At 41.7% G+C, this 23533-nt stretch overlaps 1 protein-coding gene across 2 annotated transcripts in view; it reads right to left on the bottom strand.

The window, feature by feature from the left end:
* Nucleotides 1-23323, bottom strand: part of PHLPP2 (PH domain and leucine rich repeat protein phosphatase 2) — a 33480-nt gene extending 10157 nt beyond the window's left edge. For both annotated transcript variants that reach the window (XM_021526887.3, XM_077786411.1), the window contains exons 1-13: nt 23175-23323; nt 22718-22962; nt 16402-16535; nt 12068-12258; nt 11523-11648; nt 10276-10430; nt 6180-6326; nt 4852-5082; nt 3906-4108; nt 3343-3403; nt 2741-2836; nt 1296-1451; nt 399-599 (exon numbers count right to left, since the gene is read on the bottom strand). In XM_021526887.3, the coding sequence (XP_021382562.2) occupies nt 399-599; nt 1296-1451; nt 2741-2836; nt 3343-3403; nt 3906-4108; nt 4852-5082; nt 6180-6326; nt 10276-10430; nt 11523-11648; nt 12068-12258; nt 16402-16535; nt 22718-22962; nt 23175-23306 (2078 nt within the window). In that variant the 5' untranslated portion in view covers nt 23307-23323. The remainder of the gene's footprint in view (nt 1-398; nt 600-1295; nt 1452-2740; nt 2837-3342; nt 3404-3905; nt 4109-4851; nt 5083-6179; nt 6327-10275; nt 10431-11522; nt 11649-12067; nt 12259-16401; nt 16536-22717; nt 22963-23174) is intronic.
* Between the last annotated feature and the right edge of the window lie 210 nt (nt 23324-23533).

The raw sequence follows: 23533 nt of genomic DNA, 5'->3' as shown, positions 1-23533 counted from the left end.
TTACTGATAGGAGACCCAAAACCCTAAGAGATGCTCTAGTAAGATGCAGAGTCCCCAAGCCTGGCTTGGATTTCTACAACAGACAGACCATTCACCATCAGCGCTGAAGCTGCAAAGAAATATCACACACTCCCTCACCCCCACATGCAACACAACAAGTTACATCCCCTGGTCCCCCTGGGTGGCACACCAACTATGACAGGAAAACCTACAGCAAACAGTAGTAGCATGTGCCAATCCCCCTTAACACGTTTCTCCTCCCTTTATGTGTAGAAATGCCAGGCTTTTGTCTTCAAGCCACAGGGAGAGCATCTCATTCTGACTTTGACTCACATCATGGGGAGGTGGCAGCTTCCTCCCAGGGAGCATTGTCTTGCCCAACAGCCTTACTGACTTACCTTGCAGGGAAAGTCTGCAGGCTGTTGTTTGCCAGATGCAGAATCCGTAGGTTTGGGTGTCCCACCAAGACAGGGATGCATTGATCTGTGAGGTTGTTATTAGTCAAGTATAGCAGCTGCAGCATGCTCAAACTCTCCTCCCCCAGACATGCGGAGGGCAAGGACTCCAGGCTGTTTGCAGATGCATTCAGGTACCTGAGGCTAACCACAGCAATTGCAAGAATAAGACTTCACATCATCCAAACCACTGCAGTAACAAGGGAAAGGAGCTGTACAAATGCTAGTGTATACAGCAGTATCAGACAGAAGGCAAGACAATACTGTAACATCCCTACTCACATTAAGATTTGTGAGCCTACTAATGACTTACTAGCTATATGCACTGTGGATGCATACAGCATTTTATAGTAAACAGTGAGCACTGAAAAGCCCATGGGTAATACTTGTGGAAGCAGACAACATAAAACTTTACTTAAAGAAGGGCTTCTTTAAAGAAGGGCTAACTCCGTGTGAAAAACTGTGTGAATAACTGTGTGAATGAACTGTGCTGTGTGAATAGACAGTTATGAGAGACTGTTCATTTGTAAAGGGTCTCTCTGTTCTCCAATGACCTGAATCTGACTGGCTTCTTTTTTTTGCACCTGAACTTATGACTACTTTTAAACACAAAGCTCTTCAGGTAGCTTCTGTTTTCCAGTAATTATACAGTAACATGGACTGATTCCTTCCAATCAGCTTGATGGCTTCTCTTATGGCACCTGAATAACCTCATAAAGGGCACACCTCGTTCTCTCTTATGCAAATAGCACCTTGCAAGGACAGTCACACAGGTACCACTTCCAGCCCATACACTCCAAAGGATAATGCAGACAAAAGATGTTTGCTATTGACACTCACTTCAGAGCTTTGACAAAGAGTGTCTCTGGGAGTTTAGTCAACAGATTGTGCTGAAGGTCCAGCACCTCCAGTGGAATGTGTTCTAGAAGAGGTGGAAGGCTCTGCAGATGATTGTGTCCCACCATCAACTTCCGAAGACTCAAGCTTCTGAGGATCCTAGAAAGACACAGGGTTTTCTATTTAACTTGGTTCATTCTTCTTGACGTCCACAGAGTGGGAAAGGTAGCATTTAATCCACTTAATTTGCTTGTACAGCAGGGAAAAATTAAAATACACAGATCCATAAAATGTAAACAATTACAAAGCAGAACAAGACACAGGGTAAGATGACTCAAGACACTCTGGATGCTTGGAAACGTATCTACATTTCCCTCTACGCTACTACTGTTTGGTATCTTGTGACTTGAGTTGGTGTGCATGTGCCCAGCATTCTCTCAGGCAGACAGAGGAAGTAGTCACAAAGGAAGACTTTAAATGCCTGTTGTCACTTGTAAGTAGACAGAAGTGCTTCCACAGTGTCAACATAAATTCAAAGCTTTAACTAGTAGCTTGGCACTCCTGTATTATTTCTGAGGCAGTAAATTATTCTTTGCATAATATACTTAAAGTTTGGTCTCTTTAATCCATTGGATTGGCTAAAATTCTCTCCTAAGTTCTCATTATCGCATCCTTGTTATGTCCTTTTCTTGCTTTTGATGTATACAGTTTTTCTGTGACAATCACTGGAATATCACTGCCAATCACCACCTATGTCTCTTGCTTCAACCTCTCCAACCCATGTTCTGCATTTCTTCCCTTTTAACCACTTCTCCATTCAGTTTTAGTACAACTTACCTCAGACACTGTCATTTATCAAATCACACCCCCACCTAACACCCTTATTAGGCTGAGAATGTTTATGCTTTGCTTCTTCCTAGGATAAATAACTGCAAAATTGTATTAGTTCTTGGCTCTCATTCACTGCATTTCTGCAGAAACTGAAAGGGAAATAAGGAGAAAGGAACTGGCTGATGGTATACTGTGAAAGCTACATTTGATATCAACTGAATTGTCCCTTTGTGATAACTCCCTGTCAAAGGTAACATGGAATTTCTGTGACATGATGCAAAATGTATTAGGGTCTCACCTATGACATGTGTTCACAGACAGTATGATAATACATATAAATCACAGCAGCATGTTCTGTGTCAGGTGCAAAGAGCTACAGTAGCAGCCGAAAGCACACAATGGAATTACCTAGCCCCTACTGTTCAAAAGGCTGACCTAGAAACTGGTTCTTTCCAACATTTGAATATAGAGCATTTTTGATGCAACACAGATAAAGTAAGTGAGAGTATATATCTCGACACAACAAGGAATTAAGCAACAGGAATAGCACTGCTTTTCTCTTCCCAGACAGCCCATTGTAGAAGAAAGCTCAGTTCTGTTTACAAAGGTTTTCTGACCTCGATGGAAGCTCCAAGAGTAAGTTGTAGCTCACATCCAAAACTTCCAGTTTCTTTGCTTCACAGGCCCAGTCTGGGACACACTGTAGTTGATTGCTGAGAAAAGCAATTGGGAAAAGCAAGAAACCAGCACTCCATATGAAAAAGACTCTGAATGCTGCCAAACCAAAAGCAACAGTCAAAAAATGAACAGCATCTGAGTTAGTAATGGATAATGCAAACTGAACTGGTTCATGACTTGGCAGGGCATCCTATCTTACAGGTATCACAGTGCTGCTCCAAGGGCAGATGTAGGCAATGAAACCAACAGCAGAGATCACTGGGAGCTACTCTAAATATTTGATCCACAGATCTTCCCCTGTTCAGCTCAGTAAGCTGCCCCAAGTTCAGTGGTCCCTGCTTGGTTTTTTTTTTTTTCCTGATCATAGCCTACAGCTGAAGGACAGCGAAGTCACCTGAAAAGGTCATACTGGTTCAGAAAGGCTTCTGGTCTGGGACACTTTCATCATTGTTTAGTGCTGGGCTTTGAAGTTCTATTGTGTTTAATTGCTCTCAAGATGTCCAGATACTTGCTTTAAATTCTGTTGTGTATTATCACTTACTGAGAGAGTTCTAGACATGTCAGTAGACCAGGAACCGGATAAATATTGACAGCTGTCAGACCTGAGGAAGTAAAGCAAGTAAGTATGATTGCAGAGCTTCAGAGAGAAAACAGCACAGAGATGCAGCTTAGTTATCAAATGAGACTCACAGTATTTCTTTATGGAGACTCAAAGTCCCCACTGATACTTCCAACCGTAGAGTTCACACTTCATACATCTGCCATATGGCACTTTAGTGTCTCACTATCCATTTCTCCATCTGTCATGTGGAGCATCAGAACAAGAGAGAACTGTATTTTTCTTTGTGGGCTCCCAAACAGATCTCAATGGAACACAAATTCCTTGGACATAACACCACAACCTGCACACTGTTACACAGCCTGTGTACACCCATGCATATGTGATCCGTAGGAGCTAACCTCAGAGGACCCATCGCATATGGTTTCACCACAATAACATCAACATAAGTATTTTTTTAATGTGTGAGAGAGGGCAAAAGACTGTTTTCCTTTGTTCCCAGGGCTTAAAGGGAAAAGCCAGGTAAAGAAGACAAAGAGACATACAGTTGCTGTTGGCATACAGGGCCCGAAGGGAGAAGCCACTCAGGGTCAGCTCTCTCAGCTGATTTCGCTCGCAGTGTAGCTGCTCCAGGCTGACCAAGGAACTCAGATCCAGATCTGTCATCAGATTGTCTCGTAAATCCATGTAAGCCACAGATTTGTTCCCCTCCAGAGTGTCAGCCACTGCTCTCTTCAGGTTGTTGAGCCTAAACACTCAGAGATGAGTTAAAAAGTCAGAAAATAGGACACTGAACACTGGACATCAGTAAGAAGAGAGAAGAAAGAACAGGAAAGGAAGAATTCTGGTGAAGGCCAATACCAATGGTGAGCACAGTCAATGAAATGCATGACAAGCAATGGTGAATTTCAGGCAGTGAATACAAACAAAAACACTTCCTTTGTCTACACTGCTACACATAACCATTTTAATGATTCCCAAATTCTTAAAGAGATTCTGAAGAAACATCTAGTCTAGAAAACAGAAACCAGGTCAAGGGGCAGCTACTCTGCACGGACACAGGAAGCTAATGTGGAGAACAGATACTAGACTGCCTTGCCAGACTCAAAAAGCTCTTTGTCCCTTTCTGAGAGGTCTGCAGTTGGCAGCCTGGAGAATCAGGATCACATCTCTAGGGCAGAGAGGCAAAAAAGGGAAGGAAAGATCAAGGTTTTGGTATCTTGAGCTACCAAAACTCAAGGCAACAGCAAATCACAAGAGGAATCTAGAGGGCAAGGTTCATTCAGCATCTGGCACTGCTCAATTGAGCTTGCTTTTCCAAGTGGATTCTGCACACCCTCAGAAACAGAACTCCGTAAAAGCTAAAGAATCAATGAGAGAAAAAAACGGAACCTAATTTATTGCAAAACATACCAGAAGTTGCACAGATCCTCTGCTATAAATGGAAAGTTGCAATCTGTTTTATAGACACCTGCCAGTTTCACCCCTTACCTCAGGTCCACACTTTTGATGTGACCCATACGGTTCAGCACTGTCAGGTCCAGGATCTCTAGCAAGTTCCCTGCCAGGGCTAGTTTGTCTAAAGTGACAAGTTTCTCACAAATTGCTGGCAGTACACCGAAGTTATTGAAGGAAAGCCCAAGACAGCTGAGCTGCTGCAGGTTTCCCATCTCTTCTGGTAAGGATGTAAGGAAATTGCCATCAAGCCAGAAAGTCTGGAGACTGCAACAGTGAAAAAAAGAAAGGAAATAATTCTTCAAAGAGTAGTGACTATCACATTTCATATTTTCAGTGAATTTTCTGGTATAGTTAGCTTGTCTCAATGTGGTTATTTTTAAAGGTACCTAACAGCTAATTTTATTCTTATACACATAAAGTTACTGAAGTACTTTTATCACACATGTAATAGGGTTGGAACTTCCAGTTCTGCCAAAGATTGTAAGTTAACACAAGCAAAATACAAATCAGTACTTACATTGTAAATGAAAGATATTTACTTAATTACTTGATTTTCTACAAACGGCACAGTTTAATCACTAAAAGATCATTCTGGGTGGCTAAAAGATCATTCTGGAAATTACTTGCTCACATACAGTGTGGATGCAGACACTCCTTTTCTAAAGATACAAGCTGGAGGAAAAGCAGGCCACAATAAACCGACAGTTCAATATTGATGTTTATCTAAATGTACTACCAGTCTTGCAATTAAATTTAACTAAGCTTAAGCTCTTATGCATTTGGGGTAGCTACTGGGAAAAATGGACAAGGCTCCAGCAAACTTAAGACAAAATTTTCAGAGGGGATTGCTCAAGTATTTTCATGTTAAAATCCTCTAACACAAAACCAGCCAATTCTGTAGAACATCATCAAACATACCAGTGCTGACAAAAATCACTAGACCCCTGTGAGAAGTTACCACAGAAGAGTTTTCTACAATAAATTAAAACTTCAATAGAAATTGCATCAATACTGAAAATATTAAATTCAGAAATAAATGCAGAAAGTCAGACAACTCTGAAGCTGCAGAAAAATGCACATAGACTTATTTGAGAATCTATGCAATTGCCTTCAGTGCTTTATCTGCATCAAGTTTCCTCATCTTTTCTGCACTAGGAGTTGTGATATTTTCCTAGTAGTGATTAAGGGATTGAATATCTTGGTTCTTGACCTCCTGCTGGAGTCAAATTAATCATTCAGCCTTCATGGGCAAAACAGGCTGCCCTAGAATTCACACTTTCAGAAACAGTACCTGCACATCATCAGTGCTCAGCTGAACCACCAAGGATATTTATGATCACAGATGTAAAGAACATACTCACTTCAACAGTTTGCCAATCTGACTTGGCAAGTAATGAAGTCCATTACAGGAAATATTAAGCTCTGTCAGAGTAGAGATCTCACACAGTGGTACAGGAAACTCTCCCAGTCTATTATGAGACAAGTTCAGACTCTTCAATTGAGAAAACCTATTAGCAAGAACACTAGTTAATTCACAAACCTACATGTCTAAAAACACACAAACCAGTCAAAGAATTCTTAGGTCTGTACATTGGTGATACAGTCAGTTAACTCATTACAGGAGTTTCTGCATAAATTTAGGTTTAAGTAATTGATATTTTTCTCAGCTGTCATGCTGAAAGTGATCAAATAGCATGGGTTTACTGCAGTAACTGACAACAACCTTCTACACCGAATTTCCAAGCTTTGTCCTAGTGACTGCTACTAAGATTAAGGTGACTAAAATGCTCCGTTCAAAAAAATTTACCGTAAAAGAATTAATTAAAGTAAGAGTCTACAATTACAAAGCTTGGGGAAAGAGGAACTGAAAACATTCACTAGGACTATTCTGAGAATAAAACAGAAAGCCAAGCCAAGCTGTAAAAGGGAAGACTAGGAAAGCATATGCTTCATGCTGGGAAAACCCAAGACCTGCACCCAGAGGTCCTTGAACAAGATTGCACAACTACAGTGCTCCTTGCTCAGCAGATTGTATCCCACCTACTGCCCCAAGTACACACAGCCCACAGTCACTACAGTCCCACTGGTGCTTGAGAAATGGTTACCTATTTCTAGCTCCTTCAATCACCTTGCTAGGTCCAAAGAGAGAGAAGGAATTTAGCATGGCTGGGGTAACATACAGCAGGGTTCTCCTCCAAGAGTTCCTGCCTCCTTCTACAGAAAGCAAAAGTATTGCTCCCCAAGTAAAAGCCTCTTCATCCCAAAATGGAACCACCAAAAATTAATTCAGTGGGGAAATTAATATCTCACTTCTACGAGATAACTACAAATTTCATGTACCAGAGAACTACTTCTTGGACACATGCAGCTATTCATCTGCCTCCCCTACCCTACTTTTCCCAGGCATGGGTGTGTAGCTCTTATTTTGAAGCAAATGTTCTAATATCAGTAACAAAACCAAGGTTAATTAGCTTGAGGGAGAATATTACTTCTAGCTTGAGATGTCTTGAAATATAGGACTGAAAGGTTTTGAAGTTGTTTTCTTCTTTATAGTGACTTTTTTTGGATTCATAATACTTGTAATGATCTGCGTAGGAACTATGCATAATATTTCTCCATTTTGCTTTATAACATTGGGGGGTGTTCTTTTGAAAGAGGGAGCATAGCTGAAACTTGGACATGAGTTGTTTGCTTTGAGCACCCAATCATATGAATAAGGGCACAGGCATTTTTGTTTGCTACAGCCACAGACTCTCATACTGCAACTGAAAGCCAAAGAGAAAAAATGCTATGTTGGTAAAAGCCTTCCTCAAAGGAAGGATAATGCAAAGACATAACAATGATAGAAAAAATAGAAATTTGCACACAGAACTCCACCACAGTATTGGAAAAGAAGGAAACAATGAAGATGAACCTAAGATTTGAACAATCTCATTAGCTGATTCAACTAAGAGATTTAGGACATGTTGTGGATCTCAGGGATTGAAATCAGCAAATGCTTTAATAAAACTCCTTTCTCAGGAGTTATGCAATGGCTTTTGCTATACATGTTCTTAGTGCCAAGCAGTGTTTCTCTCTCCCTAACAGTTTAGTGAGAAGCTGCTCTGAGGGATACACAACAGCACAACTCATGTTTAGAATTCATCCCTCTGCAAAAATATCAAAGCAAGCACAAGAGAGGCATTACAGTTTCCAAAAGCTGAAGGGAAACTGGAATATGACACAGATTGGTCTGAGATTCCTCAAGCATGCTTCCATACTCAGTGGGGAGGACAATACTCAAAAGCCTTTTGAGTTCTTCTGTTCCCTCTTCTTTGCCTCAGTAAGCTCATGTAGTGATGTAGGAGTGGAGTGGAATGGAAATGCAACTCTCATTCAAGCTGTATTTATGAACCAGGTATTACAGGGGATAAAGATTCCAAAATTGTTGTGGCTCCTCAGGTTATGGTTTGGGCTCTCATAGGGCATACTGAGATGGCAAAGAGGTATGGAAACACAGCAGTGAATCTTCCATGGGATGACCATCTTCTGTTTAGCAGCCCAAACTGGTGCTGCCCTGAAATGTTCCAAGCTTAACACATCCTGTTCTGCCACCAAAGCACACCAGCACAAATCTGAACTAGCTAGAATGCTGACAAGAGTCATGTAGATGTATACACGTGTGTGCACACACACATATCAATTAAGACCAGATCTCGGTGTTTTTCAGATAAGGGAGATGCTTGAAAGGTACTACAGTACATAGAAAATAAGCTAGGAGATGTAACAAAGCAGGTAGGACCATTTAATGCCCTTTGCTTAACATATTCCCTTTAGCCAATAATTTTTGCTCAATTGTTATAATTATAGGTAATTAGACTCCTAAAGCTTGAAAGTTGCTCAGAGGAAGAGATCTTATCATTGTGAAAAATTCTGCTGTTGGGAATTGACAGTCTCAATGCACAGAGAGCACTTACTGCAAGTGAGCAAGGGTCTTCTTGTGGTGCTGTAATTTTAGAAGCATCCTAAAAACCTCAGACAGAAAATCTTTTCAAAAGGCAATGAGCAGCCTTATATGGGCAACCTATGCTATCTGTTTATTCAAGATTGTGTGAAGTGAGAGCTTCTTTTATGGCTTTTGTTTGTTTGTGGATTTCAGCTTCATCAAACATAGTCACGGCCAGGAAAAGAGTTGAGTTTCTGACATGTCAGATTTCTTGTTGACTACATGCAAGGTCAAAAGAAATTTCAAGACCCTTTGCTGATCCAGTGAACCAAGGATACTCCATTTTAGAAAATAAAGTTCTGATGTGCTTTTCAAAAATCATACTATGTATTTGAAGAGACAAGTAGAGAGCAAAATCTTAAGATTATTTTAAGCAGCTTCTTCAGTGACAGAATCTATTACAATTCAGCATTAGAAAGCTTTTAAGCAAGTTTGGAAAACCAGACTAGACTCTGGTTCACAAGGAAACTGCAAAGAATTCCCAAAAGTGAGCAATTTTTTTCATTGTATATTCTCATAGATACCTGGGCATCTCTAACCCTAGAGAAAGAAAAATATATTAGCACAGTAGTAGGCCCCTAGAGACAAAGAAAACAAAAATACACCTTTCCCCACTCCACCCTGCAAAAAAACCCCCCAACAAACCAAAATGACAAAAACAACCAAACCTCAAAACCACAACAACAACAAACCAAATAAAACAAAAAACCAAAAAGCAGTTTTGCAAAGTTTCTCCAAATACATTTTCCTTAGGGAAATGCATTCCAAACAGAGCCATTGGACAATATTACTATAAGCTTCCTAACGGTTTTCAAATTTCATAGAGCAACTCCTTGAATTCTATTTAGCATGGCTGGTATACATATCAACAGACTAATCTCCCTCTAGATTTTTATGATTTTGGGAAATTAATTTAAAAATATTTTTGTAAGACTCCTTCACTTACCTAAGATGACTACATCATGCTTCCATACCATCACACAACTGCTACTCTCTTAAAAGCAGATCATCACAAGTTTCCAAAGCAAAGCTGGAGTCTCACAGGCCCTCTGCCAATTCCAAATACACATTAAGAACTTGCCGCAACAGGGTTTTTCAGACCTAAACTTCTTCCTACAAACACTTATTTCACAACAGCAGCATTATGCTTTTCCTTGCCTTTTGTTTTATACCCCGAGATGTTCTCTTCTTAGCAAGCAGCCTAATATTACTATTGCATCTTGTCCATATAAATGGCATGTCACCCCACAAGCCTTATCTCAAATCAGAGTTAGCACAGAATCTGTGGAAGGGAGCTCACGAATATACTACTAATAGTTGGAAGTTTATTCCTGCTTGTGCTGCCCCCCTAACTTGTTAGAGCTTCCTAAAGATCTATTTTTTTACCATCCCCAAAAGAACAGGCAGTACTTCATTCCTGTATCCACATGTCATGGACTCCAAATGTAGAAGAAAAATTATTCTTTGCAGACCTGCAAAGAGAGTCAAGACTCCCTGCTCCACTTGTTCTCATAAAATTGTGGCGTAAGTTGAGGTAGGTGATGTCTTGACTGTAGAAGAGGTGCTCTGGTACTTCCTCAAGGCTGTAGCATGAAAGATCAACCATGCTAAATCGCATAGACACAATCTGAAAAGAAAAAGAAAAGGCTGCAGCTGTGCAACAAATTTTCTCTGGAAGTCCAATGGAAGGCCAAAGAATATAAGTAATAAACAATTTGCAAGAACATGAAAGAACCACTTGTACCTGGAGGTAGAGTCCATGCAGGAAATGGGAGTCCATGAAGTACAAGCCTATGCCCTTTGCTACATCCCTGACAAGGACACATAGCTGGATACCAGTCAGGATTCACACAAAGCCTTGCTCTGTATGTGCACCGGGCACACTGCCTAAAGGCTAGGCTGTAAGAGACCCAGTGTAATAGAGGAAAACAGATCTTTCAGGAAACTCTATTGAGAAAGAATAATCTCAAGTGCTTTACAAAGGTGCAAGAAGCAACAGAAAGCAGTTGATTTTCCAGTTCAGTTCTTTGAGGTTTACATAACCTCTGCCTAGCACAGCTGCTTCTTCTGTACTTTTAGCTACTTCTTTCTTTTATTAGCTTGTTGATAATATAAAATTTGAAACATAACTTGTTATAAAAAGGCTTCATAAATTATGGCTTTACAACATTTCATAAAGTCTCTGCAAATCTCATGTCCTTTCATAAAGCATGTTTTGTTTTGAGGTCTTTGGTGCTTAATTTGACATTTTATGACCTGCTTTATCCTGAACTCATTTTGTATTTCATAATATCCTGGCTGACCTAAAATGTCTCTGTAACTCAAACCTCAGGGCAGCCCTGTGAAAGTCCAGGTCTTACTTCAGGCACATTCAAGTATGGCAACAAATGCAATGTGTAGGTTTCTATCGCTGTAAAGTCAGTCAGTCCCTCTGGTTTGCTCTATGGACCTGTGATTAAGTTAGTCTTGTAGGTGCAGCAGTGGTTAAAACAGCACAGAACTACTGTTCAACATTGTTGCATAGGTAGAGAAAAAGAGAAGACTAAGAGAAAAATCACTGTAGCCCAGAGCATGAAGGAAATAAAGCTGGAAAATGTCCTGGGTACTTTCTCCAGCATCCTAGCTTTATCTCTGACTGCAGATCAAGCTTGCATCAGATTATCCTTCCTGTGGTGTACCCTGCACCAGCATCCCAATCGCACTGTCCCCATGGCCTCACCGTGGATGCTTGCCGGTGCCACCGCTGGCACTCTGCCAGGGTTTCAAAGGAAATGTGGTATGTCTGAGCTTGTGCTCCAGCAGATGTGAAAGCAAGGGTGTACTGCCGACGTTTCATCTCTTCCACCTGCAGAGGGAGAATTGACAACAGTCTGCCTAAGCGCCAGCAATTACAACTGACCTGAAGTCTAGGGTGAATTATTACTGACCACCAGCAACACTGCATTTTGCTGAAAATATAGCTGCAGACACTGGAGAAAAACACAGAAGTAAATATTGCTTAGCATTTTTCCGCTGAAATGTAATTTCCAGAGTGCCTGTTCACATTGGCTACTGTTTCACAGCTGTGAAAGCTGAACAATTGTTTCTTCCTTTTATTAGCCTTCAGACTACTACCTAAGCAAAGCAAGTAGAGAACGGTTGGGCACATTAATGCAGTAATATGTTAAAAAAGCCTACATTAATCTCTTGTGGGCAATTCCCATGACTACCATTTCTTCCTCCTTCCCAGGCTACAGGGAACTAACCAAAAAAAAGAAATCTTACCTTCCCTCCAATGAGAGGCAAGATGTGCATCTTCCCTGCATGGCTGTCCTTCACTGAGGACACAATGAGGCACGTACCACAGAGAGTGACTGAGCGCTCTGCCCACTTGTGCAGCTGGGTCTTTCCTTTGCGTACGTTATAGACTCCAGAGAGCAGGATGCGATCCAACTGTTCCAATTGGCATGGCTTTTCTGAAGAAAAAGGTGACAAATTTATTGTCCATATGTTCTTCATTCTCATCTGTGAGTACAAATAACTCGGATCTAACATGCAAAACCAGTTGTTGTAAAGAACAAGCAAACAAATTGCATTTTAAAAGAAAGTCTCGTGCAGAGGACAAGCAACATTCTCAGTCAGCCCAGGACCAGTGGCTGAGCAGCACCACTTGTGCCTCCCAGAACAATGTTAGAATGGTTGCCATGCAGTGTGTTTTTAATCCAGGTAGTTACAGACCTTAGCAAATCCACATGTTTGCCAAATATCCTTCATTAAAATGCAACAAAAAAGCAATTTTAAATTCTCGTTGAGTCAGGTAAAGTCACAGAAATCATTAAATAAGTGGTTTCTACTAGACTTTAAAGGCAGGCCTGGAAAATCAACTACAAAGTTCTTTCCCTGAAGATGACTGTCCCGGTTTTGCCTGAGATAGACTTAATTTTCTTCCTGGCAGATGGTACAAGGCTGCGTTTTGGCTTCAGTGTGAGAATAATGTTGGTAGCATAAAAAAACCACAAAACATTAAAAAAAACCTGCTGTTTCAGCAGCAGGTGGGTTTCAGTGGGTTCAGCAGGGCTCACCCAAGTCAAGGACTTTACAGTGTCTCTTTCTCTGCAGCAAGCAGGCACAAGAAACTGCAAAGAAGCATGGTTGGACCAGGTGATCCAAATTAGCAAAGGGGATATTTCACACCATAGAACATCATGCAATACACAAACTGAAGGAATTGGGAAAGGAGGGCTGAGCACTGCTAGAGAAAGGGCACCAGTGTGATGAGCAGTGTATTGTGCATAATTTGTGTTTTATTCCTGTCTCTTTGTTATTGCCCTTTTCATTAGAATTACTATTATCTTACTTTATTTCAATTATGAAACTGTTTTCAGTCCAAAGGTATCACTTTTTTCCTATTTTCCTTCCCATCCCATGAGGGAAGCTGCTTATTGGGTGGCTGAGGTTAAACCACAATGGTCCTTTTATGTGCCAGACTTGGTGCACTAAGGGCAGAGACAGATCTGACCAGAGTGTGTTAAAACAGATTTGCTATAAGCATTTATTGTATTGGTTTAACAGTGGCTGGTCACAATATTGATTGTCTTGCTTAATTTTGTTGCACTTGTTCTCAAGACTGCATTATGTAACACCTTAATCTGCTGTAAAGGCTGGGTTAAGGTTATGGTGTTGTATTTTGTAATCTGGTCTGTGTGCTCAGCAAGGCACTTACCTTTGTGCTCTGGTGCCATTTAGTGGAAAATATCAATAATGACACCGTTTGCCTTTTCTCCTCAGAGACTCCACTTAGGGAGTGGACACTTCCCACATCCTCCTTTTCTCCTCCAGGTTAATTACAAAAGCATTTGGGAATTTCTAATATCCTTGGGATACTGAGATCAGTGTGGTTCCCTATTGCTAGCCACCATGAATGTGGTTCAGGTCTTGTTTAGGGAGAAGCAACTATTTATGGCTACTCCAACCCAGTGACAAGCCACTGCAACTTCTCAGACTCGACTGGAGTCAGACTGTTGCCAGTTGCTGCCCTACTGGACACACTCAAGGCCAACCATTCAGCTTCTGGAGTCACGGTGGCAGAGGATTTGGAGCCCACAATACTCTAACTGAAAGAGATACTGGTAGCATATGAAGGGATTTCAGAGCTGATGGGCACTAAGGTCCAGCTGCTCCTGGCACCCTCCTTGGGTGCTGGGCTGGATGTTCAAACTGATGCTACGTGGAGTAAGCAGGTCACACTGATCACGCAGTAAGCTTGAATAAGAAAACAATACTCTAAACATTTATCAGGAGCAAATAGTTAACTACTAACTCAAGTTGTAATATTATTTCTCAGTTAGACAGCAGGATCTTCAGCTTGCCAAATCTAAAGTGCTGTCTTGATGTACATAGCTGGCTGAATTTAGCTGAAACATGTAGTTATTTATTTACAACAATAGTTTTGTTTCACACACAGGAAGTTTGACATAAGATGTCCTTACTGGTGAGAAACTGTAAGAATCCACAGAAAAAGATTGCTTTGATTTCACCAAGCTGAAAGACCAGCCCCACACTTGTAAGAAAACATTACTGTGGGCCTTAAAGTGGTATCCTACCATGAACTGCCACAGCAGCACTGTTCCAAGCATTACTCTGCAGCTGTACCAATCCTCCAGTTTCCCCTCTCTGCTCCAAAACCATAACACCGATCCTAGAGTGGGTCACAGGGCAGCTGTGGACACAGCCAGGTGTCTGGAACACCTCTCCTATGGAGGCAGGCTGAGAGAGTTGGGATTGTTCAGCCTGGAGAAGAGAAGGCTCTCGGAAGGCCTTCTTGCAGCTTTTCTATATAAAAAAGCAGGATACAAGAAAGGCATAGAGAGACATTTTATGAAGGCCTACAGTGGCAGAACAATGGGCCATGTTTCTAAACTGAAAGGGGGCAAATTTACACTGGACATAAGGAAGAAATGTTTTATGGGGTGGGTGGGGAGACCCTAGCACAGGTTGCCCAGAGAAGTTGTGGCTGCTCCATCTCTGGAACTGTCCAAGGTCAGGCTGGGTGGGGCTTGGAGAAACCTGGTCTAGTGGAAAATGTCCCTGCCCATGACAGGAGGGTGGAACTAGGTGATCTTTAAGGTTCCTTCCAATCCAAACCAATCTGTGATGCCATGATACGAAGATTTTCTGTGTAGAGCACCTTACTTTCTCCCTTATGTTGTCGGCTGCAGACTTTGCAAAATTATTTCATCATCCTCCATAGCATTCCTTCTAATTCCTCCCCATCTTTGAGAATCACTTTGTCAGCATTTCCTTGTACTTCCTTAAAACAGGTCTCCTGAACACACTTTAACCCTTATACTTCTTCCTTCATTGCTTTCTTCTAAGAATACCAGCCACCCTTGCTGACTGAAACTACTCAATTACATTTTCTATCTATTTGGTCCAATGAAGCTGAGTCGCTGTTCGTGAATCCTCAGCAGTTCCTGCTTGACATACCCAAGCCTTCATTTTTTCCTCAAAAGTTCTCCATACCCCTATCCTTGATGCCTCTACTCCTTCTAGCTAAAGTAACTTCTGACTCCCTCTTCCTTGCTCCATAAATCCAGACTATGCATGTCACACTTCTTCCCATCTGTTACACTCCATGTTTTGCACACACACACACACACACACATATATATATATATCGGCTTATATTTATATGTGGTGTATACATTGTATCTACAGTATCTACACTGTTTTGCCTGTTCTTACACATAGTTCCCAGACAGAAGGGGTTTGTCTCAGACAGCAGGGTGAAGAAGCTGATTCCTTATAAATGCATTTTTTTTGACACTGAATAACGAAAAGATGGCTAGCAGCTTAGCCTGGCTGCCCAGATCCACAATGCAAGAACAATTTTCCATTAAAAGCACCTTGATTTTTTTTCTTCTGAAATGCAAAAAATACACAGGTGAAGTACTTACAAGTAAGGAAATAATTTCCTTATTATCTTTCCTCACCCTCATTTCTTTTATATTTCCTGTTAACTTCAGTGAATTCCCTTTCTGACCGCTAGTACCACCTGCCCACAAGCCTATGCCTGTTATCTGTGGCTCCTCATGTATATTGTATCCTGCCCAAATCAATTCAACAGGCCACACTCCAAAGTCTTGCTTCTGCAATCCAGTGACCTAGGGCTCTGACAGCAGCCTGTATTATTATTAACCAGCTGGCACCTTCACTGTTCACTGTTTAAAGGTTGTGGAAGTATTTGACCAGGTGCTTCCTTGGCCGTATCCATAAATTTTTGTAAATACAGTCTTCATGCACATCTAAATGGAACTCCCAGTGGGAGCTCTATGTCATCAGCTGCAATATTTGAATCTAAAGACAACAGAGCAATTTTGTATCTTCCTGTGGACCTGTCTTTTCTCAAGTCATGGACAGGATCAAGAAAACTACAGAAGTGTGATTTTTTTCTATTAATCTTCAAAATGTCTTATTTTAAGAAATGCTTACTGGTACTACAGGTGCTTGATGTAGCCCTCTACAAACCCAACAGGCTGATGACTCAGGCTTTAGCTGAGTTCCAGCTCACAGTTACAGCTGCAGAAACAGTGACAGTATGCACACACACAATTTCTTACCACTGTAAAAGCGAATCATACAGCTGAGATCACAGTTTGCTGCCTCTTCCTGCACTCTGAGAGGATCATCAAAACCCAACCCAGCCAAGTAGTCATACACAATCTGAAGGGGTTTTTCTGTGGGCTCCAGCCTCCTGTCAAAACATACAAGAAAGAAGTTTGAGAATGCAAAACAGATTAAACAAGTCTCAGTACATCTAAAGCCTGAGGAATACTGACACACCGTCTGTTCTGCTCCTCTGAAAAGGTCTGGCAAGCACAGACTCTTGGGTGTCTGCTCCCTGCTTGATAAGCAGCACTTAAGAGCTGCAGCACTTGTGAATTATGTTGCAGAAGAGAAACACAGAGAAACAGCAACTGGCATAAGCCACACAATTCATGGTGAGTACTTCTATTTCATGATTTAAGGAACACCAGGAGGAATCCATGACAAGACACAAAACCCAGAAATATCAAAAAAGCAGATGCCAAGTAATTAAAAACCCCTATGTATAATGCCTCAAAAATAAAAAAGAACTATTAAATGTTTCTTCTGAATGCAGCTTAGAGCAAAGCATTTGAAGAATCCTCATGAAGAATTATTAAAAATACCCCAAAACAAACATAAGACAAATTTCCTACTCTCTTCAGCTCACATCAGTGGCTAGATTCTTATGCTTTGGCAAGTTAACTCAACTAGCATATATAAAAGGATGTTTTGGAACTGTGGCAGAACACAGGAAGCACTCAGTGGCTAGCTTGAATTAACAGCAATAAGAGAAAGTTCTTGTGAAGCATCAGATTTAGTATATTCAGAATGGAAAACATGTTTTCTGATCCTCTCTTCTCACTTTTTCCAGGGACCCTGTATTGTGATTTTCTTCAATAAAACCAACAAATTTCTTGCTAAATTACAAGTTTTATTTTAGGAAAAAAAAAAAAGGTTTAAAAGATTAAGCACTGAAAATGTTACGTAGGAGTAAAAATATATTGTTCCAATGGTCTACTGATTATCCAACATAAAAAAATTCCCTTTTTTAATCTAAAAGTGCCTAGCTTCAGATTACAGTCAGTGGATCTCAGTGGTCATGTCTTCTTTAAACAGGAGTTTATAAACCATGTTACTAAACATTTCAAACTTCCTCTTCAATATAAGGTGCAAGATCCTTTTAAAACTATTCTTGTAGAAGAGTGGGTCTACTTTGATTCAAAAGCATTTTTACCACCAATTTTTTTCTAGTTTATCCCTACTCTGTAAGCACTAAAATGATTGTTCCCTCTATCCATGCACTGACTTTACAAAACCACACATACACATCAGTTCAACTCAAACACTTTTCTGTTCTTGCATTAAACCTGCTCTAGACTCATATCCCTCCAATGCACGAGTCCTCCTGAACTGCATCTTTGGACAACTTATAGCCTCCTTCCTCTCCTTTGCAGTATTTAGTTCACTTGTCTTTTACATAAATCTACCTAGCGATACTGAAAAGCAGTGTTTTTCAGGGAATACTGCATGCTAAACTATCTAGAGCAATCTGCTGTACTGACTTCTCAGTACCCATCACTCCCTCCATCCATGCCCTCCTGAGCTCTTACTTTTTAGCCACAGGTTATTAACAACGCAAACTGAACAAGGGAAGTTTACATTTCTTCCTTCAAACAGCTCCTCACCCAAAACAAGATGCTTACGCCAAATAACAGTTTCCAGTTCGTAAGATATTAGCCAATGAGTTTTACTGGTTTGTGCATTGCTTTTCTCCCCATGACATCAGAACACAGAACCTCAGGCATTTGGGGTAGGAAGGGCCTTTAAAGGTCATCTACTCCAACCATCCCACCATGGACAGGGACATCTTCGACTTGAACAGGCTCAGAGCCCAGTCCAACATCTCACTGCAATGAATGACTAATACCTTTGGTAAGCAAGCCTGAAATTTTGAAGCGTCAAGATCAAATTTGCTAAGTAGAACCTGTTTTCCACTAAACTTTGTTGACTTGCATACATTATTTATAGTGTGTGTCTTAATTTTTTTAAACATTTAAAAAGTTAATTTAAAAACATTTCATTGCTGTATGTACCAAACCTTTCCTCTTCTTCTCATCTCTTCTTCAGAATAAGAACATTTCAGATTGTTTTAAATTATTATATCAGAGTATTTGCACTATTACTGACATTTACAAATGCCATCAAATAATTAAGGCAGGACTGATTTCATAAAACATGCACCATTTACAAGTGCCTAGTCATCCAGGTCTCCTTTGGAGTCACCAAGACACATCTCAAGAAGTGACAAACCTGTGTATCTGTCTCCTGTAACAGGCAAGCTATTAGAAACTGGAATGAATGAATAAATAATAGATTTCACTGAACAATGCTGATGTCCAATACAGTACGCCTGACATAATGTATACCCTTCAGCATAGGATCCAAGAATATGAGACATTTGACTGGATCTCCAACTATGTTGCCCAAGTTTCCCTTGACTACCCCAGACTCCTATTCTTCTGCTACTAAAGCCTTATGCTTGCCAGGAAACAACCTTTCCAGCATGTGACCCATAGCTCAGGAATGTTAAATGCTTGAGTGCCACTCACAAAAATAGCATATCAAGTAGTCTGCACCTAGACTTCCCAAGGAAAAAAACAAACAAACACTCAAACTTTACTATTTGCTTGCTGAATGGAGGGGTTTTTTTGTGTACACACTGAACTACCTACCTGCACATCAGAATTCAGGAAGAAAATTAATGAAGTACAAGGATAATTTGTGTCATATGAAAACAAGTAAGTCACAGTTGTACAGGCTGCTCAATGCTCTCTGGGATACAGTGCTGTGACTTACCCTCCTGAAAAAGCTGAATACTCAAATTGTACCATACTTACCATTCTGGAGATGAGATCAGCTTTTTTTTTCTTTTCATCTTATACTTCATCAAGAATTAATACTGTAGGGTTTCAAAATGCTGATTTGAAAAATCCTTAATCTTCTTTCTTGTCCACATAAATCAAACTGATTTGCTCTTTGAAGACATCAAACACAATACCTTTGGTTTTGTTTCATTTCTATGAAAGCCATGTACAAAGGAACACTGATGGCAATATCTATTCAAGCCCAATCCTCTACAAATGTACCTCTAGTGCCATAGAACCATTCCTATCTGAAAACCAATCATATGACTAGCCTATTCTATTGCATCAGCTAGGTTTGCTGGTCAATGGCTGCAGGACAAAAACCTTCCCAGAAAGTCTTCTAATTTCTGGAAGCTGTCTGTAAAACAGCACAAGTTGTTCAAACCTCACTATCTGGCAAGAGAGTTTTGAGTTTACAGAAAGATCTACACCCAAAAAGTCACAGGAGGCAATGTCTGGCCACTCTGCAGAGGAAGCAGAGCTCAGGGTTAGGTATTTTAGTCATGAAGACATGGTGGAAATGGTGTCTGACTGCCTTCTGGCACTTTGCTCTGTGCTGGACCTGTGACCGAGGAACACCAGGGCAGAGCCAGGTATGTGACTAACACTCACAGGGTCTGTAAATAAAGTCAGGAGCAAACCAACCCATTGCCTATGGACCATGCTCATACTTAGAAAGGGAACAGTTCCCTGAGTGCTCTTGGAGACATTTTGGATACCTGAAGGAATGGATTACTGCTCCAAGTTCTCATCAAGAGCCATATGATTCACTAAGAAAACCCTGGACAGGCCAGCAAAAGGAAAATCAAAACCTGTACATGGAATGGCAGTTTCCATATGGAATTTCTTCACTAACTTGGTCAAGTCCAACAGATTCCAGAAGTAACAGCTAAAGTGCAGTAGAAAAATACACTTTCCTTTCAAGAGAAAGCAATGTGGTGTGAAACCCAAACCGGCATCAGCTCACATTAGAACCGCACAAACTCATCCTGTACCAAACACAATGAGTTCTGAACACTGGCACATGTGAGAACACACAGCTGTCACAGCAGCTGCGATCTGGCTCAAACAGCCCACCACATCCTCAGTAGTATCACACATCAGGGACTGAATACTTCCTCTGCTCACAGAAGCTCTCTGGAGCACAGGCGCAAAGCCTTAAGGAGACAGAAAAGACAAAGAGAAGGAGCAACAGTTTCAGTTTCATTCTTGTTGTAACTGTAGCTCTCCATAAGTAAGGGTCAAGTTTTCAAATCTTGGAAGCTTAAATTTTTGTTGTAAGTGGTATTCAGAGCAAAGAAGGTAGCTGTGCAATTCTTGTCTAACCCTTCCCTCAGGAAGATACAACTTCTGGATATGAAGGGATACAAGCATAAAGAAAGATTCTGCCTAGCAGAAAGTTAAAGATCCATGAGGTGCATTGTGGAGAAAAAGTTCTTACAGAAACTGACTTGAAGTCAGAAACTTAATTGAAAAGGAAACAGAATGATCACAAGCATATTGTTGAATATTTAGACTGAATACATAAAAGAGCTTATGCTATTCTTCCATACAGCTTTCAGTCTTCCAAGTCAGGTTTCAAACTAATGTCTGCCATGCTCTGGAAAGAAAGTCACCTGCTGATATTAAAAGGGCGAAGAATTCAGAAGCTGTCTGAGAGAGGCACGTAGTTATGGTAATATGTGATCAGATATTTAACAAAGTAATTTGTATAGTGAGCATATTATTAAAGTAATTGGTAAAGTTTGTTTGAGGAAGGAATTATCTCAATAGGGCATGAGGATAATCTTGAGCACTCTATCATCTTCCCATGGACATACAAGTAGATACCACTCTGGCCTGCTTCCTGCTACTAACACAGGTGTTACTGAAGCAATACTGGTAACTCCCACTTCTCTACCAAGAAAAACTCCAGTGGGAAGTATTTCAAGGATCTCTTCTGTGACAAACACACTCTGAAAATTACCAGGAACAGACACATCATAACCAAGAACTCTTCACAAAACTTATGAAAAATATTGGCCAAGTCCTAAACATACCAAGAGGCAAAAGGAGTGGGAAGTAATAATTTACAGCTCAGTACTTGCTTCCAAAAGGCTAACAGAAGATCCAATTTGCTAATCTAGTGCAAAATCTACCACAAATCAAAGACAGGCACAGCTAGCTAGCATAAGAAAAGAGAGGTTGAAAAGAATTCAAATGCAAAAGCCACTTCAAAAGCTAAATAAAGTCAAAATGTATCTCTCTGAAAACATCTACAAGCTTTACCTAATTTTTTCATGATCTGCACAAATGGCTCTGCTCTTCCTTAAAAATTGCTGGAAAATCTGCTCGCTATTAGGGTCCAAAATATGCCAACTCCCTTACAAATTTTTCAAGCAACAGAGGTTTTCAGCTGCCTCAGTGGCAGTGTTCAAGTGTCCATCTGTTCTCATACAGTGTTTCTAACTAATCCATCCCTAATTCCTGTAACCCTGACCAGGGTAAAGCAAATGGTTGTAAATAATCTTTTCTAAGAGTCAGTTTTGAACACGTCCTGTTCTCTCTGCATCTCCCACCACTAGCATTACCACCCCACTGCAGAGCAAACATACATCACAGTTTTAAGATTTGGACACATGAGACCTGTAACCTTCATTTCACTATCCAAAATCCAGCTACTACCTCTGTCCAACCTTTAAGTAAGGAGACTGCAGCAATCATTTGCCTCTGAGAACAGGAGTGGCAATTTTATAACTGCATCTTAAGTCTGGAAGAATCAGTGCAAAGTTTAAATCCTAACAAACTGAATGGGAGCTTCTAAACCAAGATGAGTCCATAACACAGTCACAGCACAAAGTTCGCACACATACAACCCTGAGCCATCTATTTTCAGCCTAAATTGACTTCCGGCATAAAACGTAGCATCTGATGCTTAAACCTTCTTTATATAACCCTTGCTACAATTTCTATCTGCCTTTAATTACTTAGCTGACAACTCTTCTCAGCAAAAAAAAAATTACTCACATGTAAATATGAAATGACATAATTGCGAAAGCACCTTACTGCTTTTGCTGACTCAAAGTAACTGTTTACAGCCTCTTAAATAGATGAGGTTGTCCAGATGCTAAAATCCCCATAACACAGAACATACTAAAGAAATATATGAACAGGTGCCTCTACTCAGAAAATGAGGACATATTTCTGGTTGGAGCAATAGCCAAACTCTCCCTGTTAAAACACATAACTACGAGGTGTGTAACTTCTATTTCACCACTACCTAATTTTTATGAAGTGCATGACTTAAGGCTGTACCTGACTGCCAGCTACTACCTCTACCTGCTCCCTACCCACCCTCACAACAGGCATAGGGACATGGTGAACAGAGGCTCGCAAAACTATACAAAACATTTTGTAGTCAGGTTTATCCTTTCTCAGCCCTCACCTGACCAGGTCTCCATGAAGCTGCAAAAAGAGGTTTTTCCTCCCTTCTCTGTCACAGATCTCCGCGGCTTGGGTGTCCACTGTGCAGAGGACCAGGTGCAAGTCCGAAGGAGCCGCAGCTGCTGAGTCTCTCCCATAAACATACACGCAGCCTCGTCGAACATCCCCTTTCAGCCAGGTCCTCTCACGGGAACCAACCCGACTGCTGCTCTGGCAGCTCCTGCTCCCGGTGCGCTTGGCGTTCCTCTGCAAGGCAGCCCAGACCTGAGCGTCAGCAGCGCCTGCGGCCGCTCCGACCCGGCCCGCACCGGCCCGCTCCGCAACTCCGCACAAGCGGCAGCCACTGGCATGGGAAAGACCACGGTCGCAGCGGGCAAGTGTGCCCGACGTGCCGCAGCCGACTCCCACTCCCCCCACCGAGCCGCCCGGAGCGGGGGAGGCCTCGGTCTCCTCCTCACCTTCAGCACCCGGATGCCGCCGCGGGATCCGGCCCGGCACCCTCGTGTGGCGCCCGGCGCGGCCGCCTCGTCCTCCTCGGGCTCCTGCGCAGCCCTGGGCCCCAGCCCGGCACCCGGCCCGGCCTCCCCCATCACCGGCCAGGCCGGCACCCCGGGCCTCCGCGGCCCGCCCCGGAAGCGCGCGGCCCGTCCGGCGCAGGCCCCGCCCCGGCGGCACCGGCGGGGCAGCGAGCACCGGGCCCGTGTCCGCGTCTTGCACCAGCGGGCGGTACGAGTGTGAGCCGCTCGCCAGCCGGGCGAGGAGAAGGCAAAGCTCACGCGAACGCTGCAAACGCACCTGTCGCCGCTCGCCCTCCGCA

Source organism: Lonchura striata, chromosome 13 (assembly GCF_046129695.1).
Source record: "Lonchura striata isolate bLonStr1 chromosome 13, bLonStr1.mat, whole genome shotgun sequence".
NCBI lineage: Eukaryota > Metazoa > Chordata > Aves > Passeriformes > Estrildidae > Lonchura > Lonchura striata.
The sequence above is the reverse complement of the archived record's forward strand: the minus strand, read 5'-3'. Positions and strand labels throughout refer to the sequence as shown.